Source organism: Mus musculus, chromosome 7 (genome assembly GCF_000001635.26).
Source record: "Mus musculus strain C57BL/6J chromosome 7, GRCm38.p6 C57BL/6J".
Classification (NCBI taxonomy): Eukaryota; Metazoa; Chordata; class Mammalia; order Rodentia; family Muridae; genus Mus; species Mus musculus.
Window position 1 is genome coordinate 78,450,759 of NC_000073.6, and position 15,870 is coordinate 78,466,628.

The 15,870-nt window shown below is 45.0% G+C and overlaps 1 protein-coding gene across 13 annotated transcripts in view; it reads right to left on the reverse strand.

The window, feature by feature from the left end:
- Ntrk3 (neurotrophic tyrosine kinase, receptor, type 3) overlaps positions 1 to 15,870 on the reverse strand; it is a 401,049-nt gene that overhangs the window by 270,773 nt on the left and 114,406 nt on the right. For all 13 annotated transcript variants that reach the window (XR_001785487.2, XR_001785486.2, XR_001785488.2 and 10 more), the window contains 7 exons: positions 12,027 to 12,184; positions 10,828 to 10,970; positions 10,287 to 10,428; positions 9,523 to 9,819; positions 2,565 to 2,588; positions 1,133 to 1,197; positions 129 to 231 (listed from right to left, as the gene is read on the reverse strand). Coding sequence is in view for 7 of the 13 variants with exons in the window: in XM_011250816.3 (XP_011249118.1) it covers positions 129 to 231; positions 1,133 to 1,197; positions 2,565 to 2,588; positions 9,523 to 9,819; positions 10,287 to 10,428; positions 10,828 to 10,970; positions 12,027 to 12,184 (932 nt within the window). In the remaining 6 variants the exon portion in view is untranslated. The remainder of the gene's footprint in view (positions 1 to 128; positions 232 to 1,132; positions 1,198 to 2,564; positions 2,589 to 9,522; positions 9,820 to 10,286; positions 10,429 to 10,827; positions 10,971 to 12,026; positions 12,185 to 15,870) is intronic.

Consider the following 15,870-nt stretch of genomic DNA (forward strand, 5'->3'; position numbering starts at 1 on the left):
GGATCTCTACCAGAGTTACCAAGGTCCAGTGACCAAAGGCTTTCGCAGAGAGCATATGGAGGTACAGTATCTTTTGATCAATAGGTGGAAACCATGGAACTCTTGGGACTGAAAAAACAACACCTTACCCTTCATTCCAAATTTGGACCGGCGACCATACTTGTTGATCATGATAAAGAGAACCACCAGAAGGACGCAGGCAAAGGCAGCAAGTCCGACTGCTATGGACACCTATTAGAAGCCAAACACAGACAGAAAGGAGCAGTCACAGGAAGCCCCAGACAGCCAAAAATAATGCCTGTGCCAAATGAGAACAAATCTATTTCAGCAGAATAGGATCCCCTAAAACCTCTGCCATTGAGGTGAGTGCATCCAGAAGCTTACATTCAGGGTCCCACTTGCACCCCAGGACACCTATACATATCACAGTGTCACAATGTCAAAATATCAGGTACCCTGGAGCAAAGTCTTTCTGAGACCCTAAGAAAACTTTAAAATTTTTGTTTAACAAAATACAAATTAATCAACTAGATTAGGAAACATTGCCTAATTCAATTACCTGAGCCCCTCTTACCTTGAGGCCATTCTAGAATCACAATTGCATGTTGGGAGAAACATCTGTCTAGTATTTCAGTGAGCAAGCAAATTCTTCATGCTCCCACTGAAATCTTAAAACATAGCATTTCTACTGAGAAAAGTTCAAGAGTTCTGAACTCAAGAGACTCCTTTCTATTTCTCCCCAGGGAAACCTCAGACTCTGAGACAGACTTGGGAAAAAAAACCTATATAAGGATAGTTTCTGAGTACCTTAGGTTTTTGTAGGTTTGCCCAGTCAATGGGCCTTGCAAGCCATGCCCAGCCAGACTCCTAAGAGACTGGAAATTTCAAACTGTTCTCTTCCTAGCCCTGGGGCTTGGAGCCGGTTCTTCAGAGGCTTCTTCAAACAATGAAGCACTACTGTCAAACAAGGACAGTTTAAACCACCTCAAAGGAAATCAATTTTCACTGTTTTTTTTTTTTTCTACTGCTGGTTTCAAGTGAGAGACTATGTAGACAAGTTAGCACCTCAAATGAAGTCCAAATAATGGCTCCACCCTTAAGTGTGTTCCTCTTAACCCAGGAAGTAACTCACCCCAAAAGTGTCTTCCTCTGGTTTGTGGGTCACAGTGATAGGAGGTGTAGGGCTCGCATCAGACTCTGAAAAGAAATACAAAGGAGAAGAAGACAATTAGCTGACTGGCCCTAAATAAGTACCTGCCCAGACCTTGGGAAGCAGGTCTCTAGATTCACCCTCCTAGATGAGCAGACACCACTAAGGACTGAGTTCCAGTGTAGCTATCTGCCTCATGCATGCTACAGAACTATGAAAAGAACCCCAAAGGAAGTCAGACTCTGCCCCACCCTCCTCCTACCTCCAACCCAGAGAGCACACTGCAGCATAAAAATACAGAGCAGGAGTGGTGTGAATGGCTTGGAATCCTGGCCAGTGTGAGGATTAGGAAGATTTTAACAGGGGCAGCTGCTGTCACTGACATCCTTACCCCTTGACTAGGGTACGTCTTTCCTTCTCCGTTCCGGGCCCTCCTTCCATTTCCCTCTCACTAGTGAATTCCAGGCTTACCATCTTAATGAATAGCCCTCTAGACATTACCCTAAGACTGGTTTCAGAACACAATGGCAATTGGAATTAAATACCAGTCAATGGGCCAGGAAATAGCACCAAGCATCAATCATCTCTATCTACAGTCACGTCCTTGCAATAAATGGCCTAAGTTATGAATTCTCTAAAGGGACATCTGAGAGATTATAGGATTTTTTAATGACCAAGAACAAGTTAAAAAATCCGAGATGGCATTTACACATTGCCAAGTGACCAGAGTGTTCCTACATAGGGTTGTTCTACTGTCCCTGGCCTAAAATTGACAGAAATGGCAGTTATTGCTGCTGACCCCATCATGGAAGAGTAATTTAAAAAAAAAAAAGCCCTAAATGCCAGTTCCTTCTAGGATTGTCCAGCCCTACCCTCAACTCTGTTATAAACTGAGCTTCAGTGAAGCCATTCAAGTAACGTGAGCCCATGAGAAACCACAGTTCTACCTAAGGTAGGCCCTGGCCAAATGCTTGATCTCTTAAGTCAGAAGAGAAATATTGGCAAGTTTACAGCCTCCCCATTTTCTCTATAAGAACAACTGAGATGAGTTGGGCCTCAAAATCCATTATTCACCTGTTGCAGCCTTTGGGGTGTCTTAGTACATTACTTCTCTACCTGGATGGGGTTCACAATACGGCCATACCTCAGAAAACTCTCCGAGAGAGTCAAGGTAGGGATATATTTCAGTTGTATTTAATCCCAGTACAGAATGAGGGGTTGGTAGTCCTAGAGAAGAAACTGTGGTAGAGGGCAACTGCCCAAGACAAGAGGGCCGAGGTCTTCTTCCTCTTCACAATGAACTAAGAGGTACTCAACTGCCAAGGGACTTGGAACATGGACTAGACAGTCTGCATTTAACAGACACAAAACTATCAGGACAAAGAGTTTCAAAGCCAAAATGGAGCCAACTTACCAAAGTCAAAGAAATCTGTGCTCTCTGTAAAAAGAGAGAGAGAGAGAGAGAGAGAGAGAGAGAGAGAGAGAGAGAACAAGACAGCAATTAACAAATGTAATAACAAAAATATAATGGATTGTACAGGACAGCATTGTACTAGCTGTGATCTCTGCCACTTACCATGAGTCCCCATCCTCGTAGCAAGAAATCCTTCCCAAGTCTCCCTCTAAAATGACTGCACTACCTCTTCATGCAGGCACTCCTACAAAATGGAGACTCTGACATTTGTAGATATAGCTCCTGGTCTCAAAGAAGGAGCCCACTTAGGAACTAACAACTAAGTTAGTTTCACTGTGAGGCAGAGAATTGAGGACCTTTTCACATCCCAGACCACAGCATCTCTCCTTCATGTACCAGTACACCAGAGATGGCCCTTCAGAGCAGGCCCAGCTATGACCTAAAACGAAGTTTCTTCCCCCAATGTGTGTAGGCAATGCTGACAGATCATTGAGAATCTGGGAGACTCTCTCCCCAAAGTTTTATCATCCATGTGGACATGTGTTATCTGAACTTTGGCTTGTTGAAATGGCTCTCCCAATAGTGAAAGCTAATCTTCAGTTGGACATTGATTAGAAGCCAAGGGCTGTGCTCAGTGCTTCAAGAGCTATGTCATTCAAGCCTTATAACTTCCTAAAGGATATAAAGCAGAGTTCTAGAGACTAAGTAATTGGATACTGTTCCTCGAAAAAGAAATCAAGAGTTGATTCAAACCTAAAACTGGGCTCTTAACCACTCTACTATCACTGCTCAAACTTGAGCACATAATAGAACGAATCACCAGAAGATGACTGGTGTCACCCTCCACTGAAAAGAAGGAGAGTTTCCTAAAGAAATGGACTGTCTCAGATATGGCACAGGGAAAAAGAAGAACTGTGCTCATGTGTTCAGGGTAGCAAGAAAGCACTTAAAGATGCATGGTCTTGGGAAGAGGAGGCAGGCGTTGATGCTCAGTGAGATGTCAGATAATCCAAACACACACTAAGAAGAGCCACAGCTTTTTATGGGCTGCATAGTGCTGCCTCAAGATTCATATAACTGAGCTGTAACCTCAGTACTTCAGAAAGTCACTCTATTTGTTTGGAGAAAAGGTGCATTTGTGAAAATGCATCCATTAGGTTCTGATAAGAAGGCATTAGGACATAGATGTGCTCAGGGGAAGAGAAAGTCAAGCAAAGACGCAGACTAAGAGAATCTACAGGCCAAGGAAAGAAGCCTTGGGGTAAACCAAGCCTGACAACTGTTGGTCTCGGATTCCCAACTTCCAGAATTGAGATAAAATGGATTTCTGCTATCTAAACCACCCAGTCAATACTAATTTACTATGACAAATCTAGAAAGCAAATACATGAATTATAAGAACACCGACTAGTCCTTCCTTCATATAAACAAGCATCTATTGGAACAAATGAGTGGGAGTTCTTCTTACAGTGGAATTCCAACTAACAAAGGGGAGGACTGAAGCAGAAACCACTGTAATTTGGGAAATAGTATATAGATAATTGTGCAGGCAAGAATCACCAAAAAATGTGAAATTCACTATATGAAAAAGAATCAAGCTATTTGCATCTTTTAAAGGCCTTATTATTCTGATTAGCTAAGGGTGAAAGAAGTCACTTTGCAGGGAAGAACCTTACAAACAGAATCTGAACAAGTGATAAAGTTGATGTCATCACTGATAAGCCATGGCAACATCCTACGTTCTTTAAAAGGATGAACCAAAGGGGTGGAGAAATATTTCCATGATGCTCTCACCAAAAATGAAACAAAAACAAGCAACCTAACGACCTATCCCAGGTTCAAAGGAACTGAGACTACAATACAGCAACTAAATTTGATGTCTGTCTAATCCTGGGTGGAATCCTATAAAACACAGGACACTGCTATGACCACTGATCACATGTCAGCAGTCTATAAGTTAGATAACCCTGTTAAACTGATGTCTGGTCCTGGTTTTGAGCACCATATTGTGGCTGAGTGAGACACTGACACATGGAATAGGCCAAGTGAAGGGTAGAAGAAAGTTCTTCCCAGTATTTTGTAACTTTTACCCTTTTTAAGGCCCAATTTATTTCAAAGTGAAATCAAATCAAATCAGGATGAGTCGTCCTCAACCTAGAAGGTCTGATTCATGAGATCTGCCTACATTTTAATAGAGTCTATGGATTGCTGAAAGTAGGATCCAGGGTCTCACACATGTTAAGCAAGTCCTCTACCACCTAACTACACCTCAAGGCTCTGACGAATTCTAAACAAACCCTCTACCATGGAGCCACACCTCCAGCTCCTCACTGGTGCATTCTGAACAAGTCCACCACTGAGCCATTCCCCCAGCCTGGAGAATTTGTCTCTCTAAGTTCTCAGGTGATAACGATGCTGCTAATCCCTCTGGGAGCTATTGCACCACAATGCCAACCCCTGGTCATGAGCCTGCCAGGCCCTGAACTATAAGGACAAATCATTCACTGGCTGACTGTCAGCTGCTTCACTCATTCACTCACTTACCAGCGAGGCTAAGCCTCTTAGAAACTGTAGCCATTGGGCTACAAAACACAGACTAGGTGGCTACCTACTATGACTATTGGCAGAAACTAGGGGACCTTCTGTGGAGTCTATCAGAAAATATGCATAGCAGTAACTGTTGTCTGGTTGGTTTGTTGTCGCTACTGCTATTGTTGCCTGTTCTGAATAACTTTGGGGAAGATCTGGTCTAGGGGATAATGAAGGAGATGGGGGCTTTAGCCTAAGCTTCGAAGCATGAAAAGAGACAAGAACCAGCTTAGTCAACAGTATCCATTTCTTTTCTATTTCTCTGCAGGCTCCCGTTTATTGGAGAATATTTTTCCTGCAACCAAATATTTTTGGCCACATGTTTGAATCCTATAATCTCAAAAATCATTCTATGACTTCAGAGCATAAATCAGCAAGGCATTCGCTGGAGCCAGACAGCCTTTATATACAAGCAAGAAACATGTAATCTTTGGACCAGGAAAAACTGTTGGCTGCTCTCTAATGATAGCCAGAATTCACACATTTATGCTGGAATAAAAAGGATACTGGGAATTATCTATTCTCTGACTCCTATCACAGGCTGAGACAAGGACAGGATCAGCAGGTACAGGGCTGTGCAGAAAAATGGATGTATATGCTTCCTTAACAGACAGTAACACTTCAAGCAACATCGTTTCTCTGGACTAATATTCACAATTGTGTGAGTGTGTGTGCACACATGTGTGTATGTGCCTGTCTGTCTGTCTATTCATCCTCTCTCTCTCTTTCTCTCTCTCTCTCTCTCTCTCTGTGTGTGTGTGTGTGTGTGTGTGTATTTGTGTGAGTGTGTGAGAGAGAGAGAGAGAGAGAGAGAGAGAGAGACAGAGACAGAGACAGAGACAGAGACAGAGACAGAGACAGAGACAGAGACAGAGAGTGTATATATATATATGAGAGTTGTTTATGTGCACAGTCATGTGTTCACATGTGTAAACCAGATAGCTTACTGAACAGGAAGCTCACAATTTCAGCTATTCTGACTGTTTCAGAAGCTCTTAGAATCAGTCTGTCTTGTCCTCAACCTAGAATGTCTGATTCAGCGCTGGGGTTACAGGCATGCACAACCATGCCTGGCTTTTTCAAAATAGCTCCTAGGGATTCAAATATATGTCCTGATGCTTGAAGAGCAGTGGTTCTTAACTTGTGGGTCATGACCCCTTTGGGGGCATCAAACACCTCTTTCATGGGGGTCGCTTAAAACCATCAGAAAACAGAAATTTACATTATGGTTTGTAACAGATGCGAAATTACAGTTATGAAGCAGCAATGAAATAATTTTATAGTTATGAGTCACCACAACGTGAGGAAGTGTATTAAAGGTCACAGCGCTAGGGAGGCTGAGAGCTCCTGTTGCAGGGAAAGGGCTTTTACCTGTGGAGTAATTTCTCTAGCTCCTCATCACAACTTTTTTTAAAACAAGATTTACTTTTATTAGGTTCATTTGTGTGTACGTTGGTGGCACAGAGGCCATTAAAGGTCATTGGATCCCACCCACAGGGTTTCGGGGTGTATAATGTAAGGACTGGGAACTGGACTCAGGTCCTCTGGAAGAGTAGCAAGAGCCTTTAACACTGAGCCATTTCTCTGCCACCCCTATCACAACTTTTTGAAGGAGAAGCAAGTTAAGTAGTGTGTCTAAGGTCATGTAACTGGCAGGGAATTAAGTGTACACCTGAACTCTGGTGTTGAACCACAGTCACTACCCTAATCTGCCCTGGGACTATCTGCCCTGGGACTATCTGCTAGGCTTTCCCACCTGACCTGAGGATGACTAGCGGTCTGGAACTCCTGAATTCTCCTTATCTCTGCACCCAAGAAGCCATAACATGAGCCAACAACAATTAGGACTCTTCTTTGTTCGAGCTCACTGCTGAGCACGTGGTGGGCAGAACTTCAATGACTCTGCAATGCAACCTAGGGGGTGACTGTGACCATGCCCATTCGCAGGTAAAGGAACAGAGGTGCGGAGCAGTTACCGTCTTTCACAGGGCACTGCCCACATTCTCAGCACCACCCTAACATCCTGAGCTACCTGTCCTAAGAATCACAGATGGGATTTGACCTACATCTGCCCAGCCTCAGAGGTCTGGCTCCTAACCATAGCCCTTGGCTGCTTGGGAATGAGAGACACCCATGATAAATATGATATTTTAACATTCTCAGGGCAACAGAGAAGAACAGGATCTATAGACTGCCTTTGTAGCCAGCCCAAGGTTGAGCTTAGAGTGCTGTAGGTTATCCCTGCCTGCTCCTCCAGATAATTTACTCTTCTGAACATTGAGATATCTTGGCACGTGTCACGGCTGGCCCACCTTTCCTGTCACAGCCTTTTAATCATCCATCTATCTCTTTAACACAAAGGTTCATAAAACAAACAAATTTCTACACATAGAGGTCCATCCCAAAATATGGACAGATCTAATGAAGGAGCCTCCAATGAGCTGCTTTCTTTTCCAGCTCTCAGGGATTTCATATGCCACTTGTTCCCTCCCCCTGGGGCTGAGTTGCCACCAATTCCTAATGGTAGCTGATTGCAAAGTGGGAATTGTCAAAGTCACCCAGGGAACTGAAAAAATCCATCTCTTCAGAACTCACCACAGAGCCTCTGATTCAAGAGAACTAAGGAAACTTGAGAATTTGAATTTTAAGGCATTTAACTCATTCCCGGGTGATACTGACTCTGCTTGTCTAGAAACCTTGAAAACCAAACCATCAATGACCAACTATGGTGAATATGTGTATGTACAGAGCCTGTGTCTACAAGGCTGGAGGATACTGAGATACTTTTCTCTCCTGGAAGGAGAGAGGGTAAAACCAGGGCTGTATCCTTCACATCGCCCATTGCCCCTGCTGCCCTGGAGCTTCTAGAATGTTCTCTAGAGGAAGGAGCTCAGAATGGCTCACCTCCCTCTTTAATATCCCAGGGCTCTCTCCATGTCCCCAGAGCTTCCCATTGGAAACAGACACTCTAATTCGCTCTACAATTATTATCTCCATATTTAAAAGCCACTGATGTCACAGTGCAGGTCAGGACTCATCTTCTAGCCAAAAGAGATCCCATGATGATGGAAAATGCCTTGAGGTTTTTTGGTGAGCACACTTGGGTGATGTTGGGGCAAGTGGGGGGGGAAGGTCAGGGTCTAGAAACTGCTAGGGTCTCAATTACCAGCACATTCTAGACCTTTTCTGATGTGGCTCTGTCATTCCTTGGACATCAGTGACAAGCATTTAGGACAACCTGCAGCCTCACTTCCCCAATGTCACTTGTGGGGCCCCAGCACTGCTTCCCTTACACTGAGATAAATAAGCTTTCCAGAGCCAACACTCTGTGGTTATTTGTAGCTGTGACCTCACGTTCCTCCAAACAGATGTAGCATGATGCCAGCTTTTGATGCCTCCCTATTTTGGAACTGTGTGATAGCAGTCCATACACTTCCTCTATCCCTTTAGAACCTCTGACTTCTGTGGATTGAAGATCAGGAAGCCTCCTAGTCTGTCCTCAGCACAAATCACAGAAGTCACCAAAGAAACACAGCCGCAAGGGCAGAAACTTATCGGCTGCATAGTCCATCATGAAACGTCACAGCAACCTCTCTCTTTAAGCCCGTTTGGACTTTTCTCCTTCTCCAACTTCAGGAAGGTATTTGGACAGAATGAAAGAGGCAGAATCACATCCCCAAGTTCAGAGTTCTTCCATTCCTACAACTATTGGCTCCAGTCAGTGTGACACTTGTACCATCAGAATCTGGTAGCACCATCTACTTCTTCATTAAGTTACCATGGAACAAAAACAGAAAAGAGCCCAGCCCTGGAGGTCAGGTCCAAGGCAAGCCTCGCAGCTGAGGTTTAGGACAGCAATCCATTAAATATGAGGTTGACTGTGACCAACTCTGAAGTTCACAGCAATGGAGAGCTACTGAGCCATCGTCACATACCAAGCCTGCATCATAACTCATTCAAAAGCCATGAAACTCTTAGTGGAGCAGTGCACTTGTACTTGTGTCCATTTCACAGTTGAGAAAACTGAGGCATCATAAAAGTATACTCTCAAGCCCCACATAGCATTCTCAGGTAAGAAAAACACTGGGTCAGAATTCTCTACCATACTGTTCATCTCTAAATTCCCAGATTTCTCTACTATAATAGAGAACATCTTTATAGGCATAACAGTTTTTTCTGGGACATCCTGGAGTTTGCTGTGGTAGCCATGGAAAACGGGGCTATCCTAGTTAGCACAAGATGCAGATAGTGGCTCTCCCTGCCCCAGTGTGAGCTCCGTTATTCAGGTAACTAGGAATCAGTGCCGTTGATTCTTTCAAACTCTCTCCCCCGTCCCCCAGCTTCCAGAAGAGATGTGCACAAGCCTCACCTGGAAAGGGCTCCTTCAGGAAGTGGCCGTTGATGGTCTGGTTGGCCGTGCCCAGGGCATTCTTAGCAATGAGGGTGTAGTTGCCATTGTTGTAGTGGGTGGGCTTGTTGAAGAGCAGGCAGCCCTCTGAGACCTCCCCCTCCTGGTAGTAGTCCATGTGAATGATCTTGGACTCCCTCAATGGCTGTCCATTGTACAGCCAGTGGAGCGTGGGTGTCGGGTTGCCACGCACCACAAACTCAATGCAATGTTCCAGGCGTACCTCAGGCTCCACCAGGCTCACCACACGTGGAGGGTCTGTGGGGAAAAGCAAGCTGATCTCGAGGACACAGATTCTCCCATGTATTGAAGAACCTTCTAGGAAGTAGGATGGGGATCCCACTTCTCACCCTGCTCTGGAAAGTCTGAGTGCAGCAGAGTTCCCACCACCAGACAATAAAAGGGAAAAACATGTGTCTTTATCTAAGCATCCTGGATCTATCTTAGTTGGAGCTCCCCTCCTAAGATGGAGACCTTTCCTGATAACAAAGGGTAAAATGGGCCAACCTATGAGATTTTTGAATACAGAACTGAACTAGAGAGGTAAACCTTCCACTGAGGGAAGGAAATTTTCTTGGCTGTATTTTTCAGGTTTGCCTTGTGACAGCCTTTCTGCCCTTCTTGAAAGACCAGGGTCAGGGCTCTAGATCAGCCCTAGTGATAGATCTGCCCCATCCCAGCCTCGGTCTGGTACCTCTCTGTCCTCCATGATGGCATGCACTTACAGTAGACAGTGAGAGCAACACTGGCATTGCTCATGCCCACCACGTTCTCTGCAATGCACGTCAGGGTGAAGCCATTGTCCTCGCTCGTCACGTTCACCAGGGTCAAGTTGATGGCATGTACATTGGTCCAGTTCAGATTGGTCTGAAAACCCCAATCAGAAGACAATAACCAACTATTTACACAAGGATGCCTTCCTTTTCTAACCCCTAACACTTCCAAAAAAGAAGTAAAAGCTGAATGAAGTCTAGCTACTGAAAACACGCAGACCGTGCTCCAGATTCTTTGGAATTCAGGTAAACCTCAATTTAATATTGGATGGTAAATGGTAAAACTGGGTGATTTTTTTAAAAAACAGGAAACCAATGCACAGAAGGTTGAGCACCACAACAAAGATCAAAATGACCAGAAATTTACATCTCCACAGAATCTGGGTCTATACATTTCTTCCCAGAGGAACATGATCACAATCTCTCCCTCTTCCTTATAATTAAGGGATATTCATTCCTTAACTCTTGATGGGCCTGGTTATAGGATACCTACCTGGTGGGTGTTGATGGACTGCAGCCCAGTGACTATCCAGTCCACATCAGGCAAAGGAGAGCCAGAGCCATTGCAAGTGATCACGGCATTGTCTCCTTCTCGGACAGTCAGGTTGACGTGGCTCACACTGATCTCTGGGAGATCTAGGAGGACAGAGTGGGATAAGGAGATGAAATGTCAGGTGACAGTCCACAGAGGAGCTCTGCCTCCAGGCAGACAGTGGTGCTTCTTGCCTTGCCCAGAGACAACGCTGGCACAGCTGACACAACTTCCCTGAGCTTGTGCAAGACTCTTGTGATGGTTAGTATGAATTTGACAAGCTCAAAAATCACCTAGAAACTCTTCTAAGCGTGCCTAAGAGAATAGATCAACCAAAGTGGGCAGACACCATTCTATGGGCTAGGGTCTGACTAAACAGAAAGAAGGAGCTGAGCTGAGCAGCGACGCTCATCCTTCTCTCTGGTCCTGACTTGGGGTACAGAGTAGCCAACTGCCTCAAACTGCCCTCCTGCAGCTATGCCTTCCTCATCATAGTGGGCCGTACTCTCAAAATGTGGGCCAAAAGAAATTCTCCTGTCTTTTAATCGCTCGTGTCAGATCAATGTGAAAAGTACTAACTATAACCCCACCCCCAGCTGATTGACAGCTCTCACTCCAGAGACTGCAGAACCAAGAACTGAAGTACATACAATGGGATGCTCCTACAAAGCAGGGTCTAAGTGGTGCACCCCTCCATGGAATGGCATTCTAGCAACCACACCTGTAGCTTCAACTGTCTTACATATTGGTGTGTGTCTGGTTCCCACTGGAACTAGGGATTACATTCTCTAGTCTCTGGTTGGGCATAGAAGCAATGTTCTAGAAAACACCTCAGAAGCTCCCAATATAGTAAGTCTAGAGGTTGCACATTAAAACGTGCTTCTTCAAGTTTGATTGACAGGTGACTCAGAGATAAAAAGATCAGCTAAGAAGGGCACATGAATTCTTTTCTGCTTTTCTTTCTAGGACTACCATTCCCGAGGCTGGCTCAAGACAGAAATGATCAGGAAAGGGAAAGTTTGATCTCATTTACACCCACTGCAGAGGTCAAGACTGGAGATAGCTGGCAAAGAGGCCCTGGCAGGCCAGCCTGAGGCACAACCCCTTCTCTGGGGTGTGTGGGATGCTGGCCAGACCAGGCAGTGCTGATGCTCACTCACCACACTGACTGATGTTCATGCGGAAGAGGGGGAGTTGGGAGCCATCAGCACTGATGCAGTAAAGGCTCTGGCTGTCCAGCCGCGCCTCCCCCTGTTCCTGCCACAGCTGCATCCAGCGGATGTCACAGCTGCAGTTGAAGAAGTTCTGCTCCAGTCTCCTGTGGGCAAGAAGAGAGGGGAAGGAATCCCTGAACGGTGGATGGCCCAACTCCCTCCCAGGACTGAGGCCAATGAGCCCCTGCTGCTCCTCCATGAAATAAGCCAGACCCAGATAAAGAGTCATCCTGCTTCCTCTCATTCGGGCATCCTAGACTTCATATAGATGCATAAAAGCATGAGAGAGAGAGAGAGAGAGAGAGAGAGAGAGAGAGAGAGAGAGAGAGAGAGAGAGAGAGAGAGGAACAGACAGAGACAGAGAGACAGAAAGAGACAGGGTCCAAGGCAGCAAGACAGGGAAAGATATAGAGACAGTCATGAAACCAGAGGAAAGGTGAAGGAAGAGATGGGAGCAGGAAAGCAGCCTAGGAAAGCAGAGAGAGAAGAGCATCTGGGAGTGAATATGATCAAAAACATGTCACACTTGAGATAGATTATCTTAAGGGAACCCTTCACTGTGTAGAATGAACACACACCAGGAAAAAAATTTAAAAATAATAAGGGAAGGAGACTGGGGAGGTAGCTCAGCTGATAACGTGCTTGCCACTCAAGCCTGAGGTTGGAAGTTTGGCTCCCCAGACCTATTGAATGCTGTAAATGCCAAGTGGGAATGGCCCCACCCATAATCCCAGCACTCAGGAGGCAGAGACACAGGATTCCCAGAACAAGCTGGCTAGTCAGAATACCTGCAAGTGATGAGCTCCAGATTCAGCCATGGGAAACATGCAACAGGGACTTCAGTACTCCACACAGGTGCGTGCACACATGTTCACATACACTTGTGTCCACACGCATACATACACATACTCACGCATCACACACACACACACACACACACACACACACACGTGCTTGCAAGTAAAATATAAATATTAGTAATGCTATAAGACAGAGGAGGTTAAGTAATATCACAGAAGAATAAAATAATTAAAAAAAAACAGCATTAACTTCATGAACTTATTTAGTTTCAAAAGGAATAATTTCACTGAAAAAAAATTTTTACCTCACTTAAGTCACTGGGCAGTGAGAGTCTTTTGCATGTGTCAAGCTGAGATGTTCATCTCCTTAAAACCTTCCTATGGCTTTCAGATGCATTGGAATTTAAGGCCCCACGGACCTTGGGTTCCCCCACCACCTTCCACAATGTCATCTGCTGCCTTGTCATCAGTAAAGCCATACTCAGCCGATGCTTCTCCATCATCCTGTGAGGTCACTTCCTCCCTGAGCCCCTGTCCCTATCCAGCCACAGACCTTGATGCGTATTAGTTCACTCGTGTGACTGGTTTGAACCTGCCTTGGATATTTTTGCCCTTGGTGTCTTGCTTGCCTGCCAAACTCTTTCCCAACTTATCTGTCAGATGGGTTCCCCTGACTTCCTTAAGAAGCTGTAGAGCACTCTCTGGCCATCATCTTCACCAAAGCCACTACAATCCTGTCCTGATAACTTTCATCCCTTCGCTAGCTGCATTCTCCTATCTAGAATTTATTACTATTTCATAACACCTTAAATATTCATATTGGTTTGTTTCTTTGCCTTCTCAGATTTTAAAAAAAAAAAAAAAGCTCTATTGAGGCCAGAGATGTAACCTGTTTTGTAACTCGCTGCATCCACAGCACCTAAGACCGATCCCCAAACACATGTTCACTGGGGGAATAGGTAGTTAGTTATTTCTGAGATATATTCCAAGCCCGTGTGGGACCAGCTTTATTCCTTCATGAATTCAATGGCTCCTTAATGAGCACCTGTTAGGTATCTGGCTGTGGTTGAATGCTATCAATAGAAATGAATAGGGCAGTCCTTGTCCTCTGGGAGCAGTCACCCCAGTGAAGAGGAATGGCTGATAGGGAACGAGTCAAGTTCAAAGCTCTTGTTCTCCACAGATTCTCCTTGTAATTTAGAATAAGTCACATCTTTCCTCTACTGGGGTATTAGGGGAGTGATGAACGGTGCTAATCAATCCCCCGAACCCTTAAAGAGCACAGACTGAATCTGAATGCCAGGGCCATTAAGGGAACATGATTCTCTCTCTGGTCTATTGAGGGGATCGATCTGTTGGCACCTGGAGGAAAGGCACTTGGGTCACTGCGTATTTTTTAAGCACTGGGTATTTTTGACAACTGGCGAGTTCTAAAATAGATAGGCAAGCATCAGCATTTGTCAGCTTGCAGGAAAGGAGTGGGGTTCAGAGAGAGGAACCATGTTCCTGATGACTAGGACAGCACAGGTGGAATGTACAAACAGCCACACAGCTTCTCATCCTGAGTCTGAGAACATCCAAGACTTCTCCTGCTTCTTCAGGCTTTCTCAGAGAAAAGGGATAGGAAGGGACCCAACTTTTCCTGGGTCTCTGCTTCTCCCAGCAATCCCAACAGGTAGCCACTGTTGTCCCTGCACAAACAAGGAAGTCCAATCAAAGTCTGAAGGGTGTAATGGTTAATCATCACCGTCAGCTTGATCACTGGACTTATAAACACCATGGAGACACACCTCTGTGTGTCAAGGGCCTAAATGAAATGGGGAAGACCTGCCCTGAATATGGATGAAACCATTTCATGGAGCGAGAGATCCTGAACTGAGTTACAGAGAGAAAGCAGGCTGAGGATCACCACTTGTCTCGGCTTCCAACTGTGGATGCAATGTGACCAGCTGTCTTCCGCTCCAACCATCATAAAAAAACTGACCACCATGATGGACTGTACCCTCCAACCACCATGAGCACATATAAACTCCTCTTTCATTTGCTTCTGTTAATTATTTGATCACAGCAGTGAGAAAAATAATAAATACAAGGAGTTAAGACGCCTGCTTCATGCTTGAGCTTCTCACATGACCCTCTGTCTTTAGACTTCCCACTGCTGTCCTGGGGTGAATGCTGTAGAGCCCAGTGAGCCACCCATACTCTTTCCCTGACTTCCAGAGCTCTTGTTGGGAAGACTAAGAGAAGAGGTAGAAGGAAGCCATCAAGGAAAGCAAAGTTTAGCCAGGGCACGGGCTCAAGTCAAGGAGTGCCTGATGGGGGAAGAAGTGGTGGAGGAGTTTACCAGCACAGTGGAATATTTGGAATTTGTCCACAGAGCAGTAAGGAAACCACTGGGAGCTAAGACAAAAAGCTTGGGCCACAGTTGGGATGTTTTATAAGCACGGGGTTACCATGTACAGTTGGGCAGTTTGTGCATTTCTCAAAGAATCCAGCCAATGCAATGCTGAATCTCAAACCCAATGCTCTAGAATGGAACCACCATCTCTGCTGATGAGGGCCATCTTCTCTAACTCACATATGTGCATCAGCTAGACGGGCTGGTAGGGCCTGGGCCTGTGGTCCTGAACTTCGGTTCTCATAACTCCTGTTCACATTGAAATTGGCAAATGCTATCTCCCAATCTCTGGGTTTCTTCTTCAGTTCATTGATTCATTCCTTGCCCATATCAAATTTTTTTGGTTTTATGAGATCCTATTGTCAAGTTGTTGGCCTTAATTCCTAGGCTAATGGAGTCCTACAAAAAATCTCTTCCTACATAAATATCTCATAGGGTACTACTTATGGGTTGTTGTTTTTTTTTATAGCAGAATTAACATTGCAGGTTTCAAAATGAGATGTGATCAACTTGGAGATGATATTTCTGCAGGGTAATATATATGAGTATAAATTCATTCTTCTGCATGTGGAAGGGAAGTTTTCCCGGCACC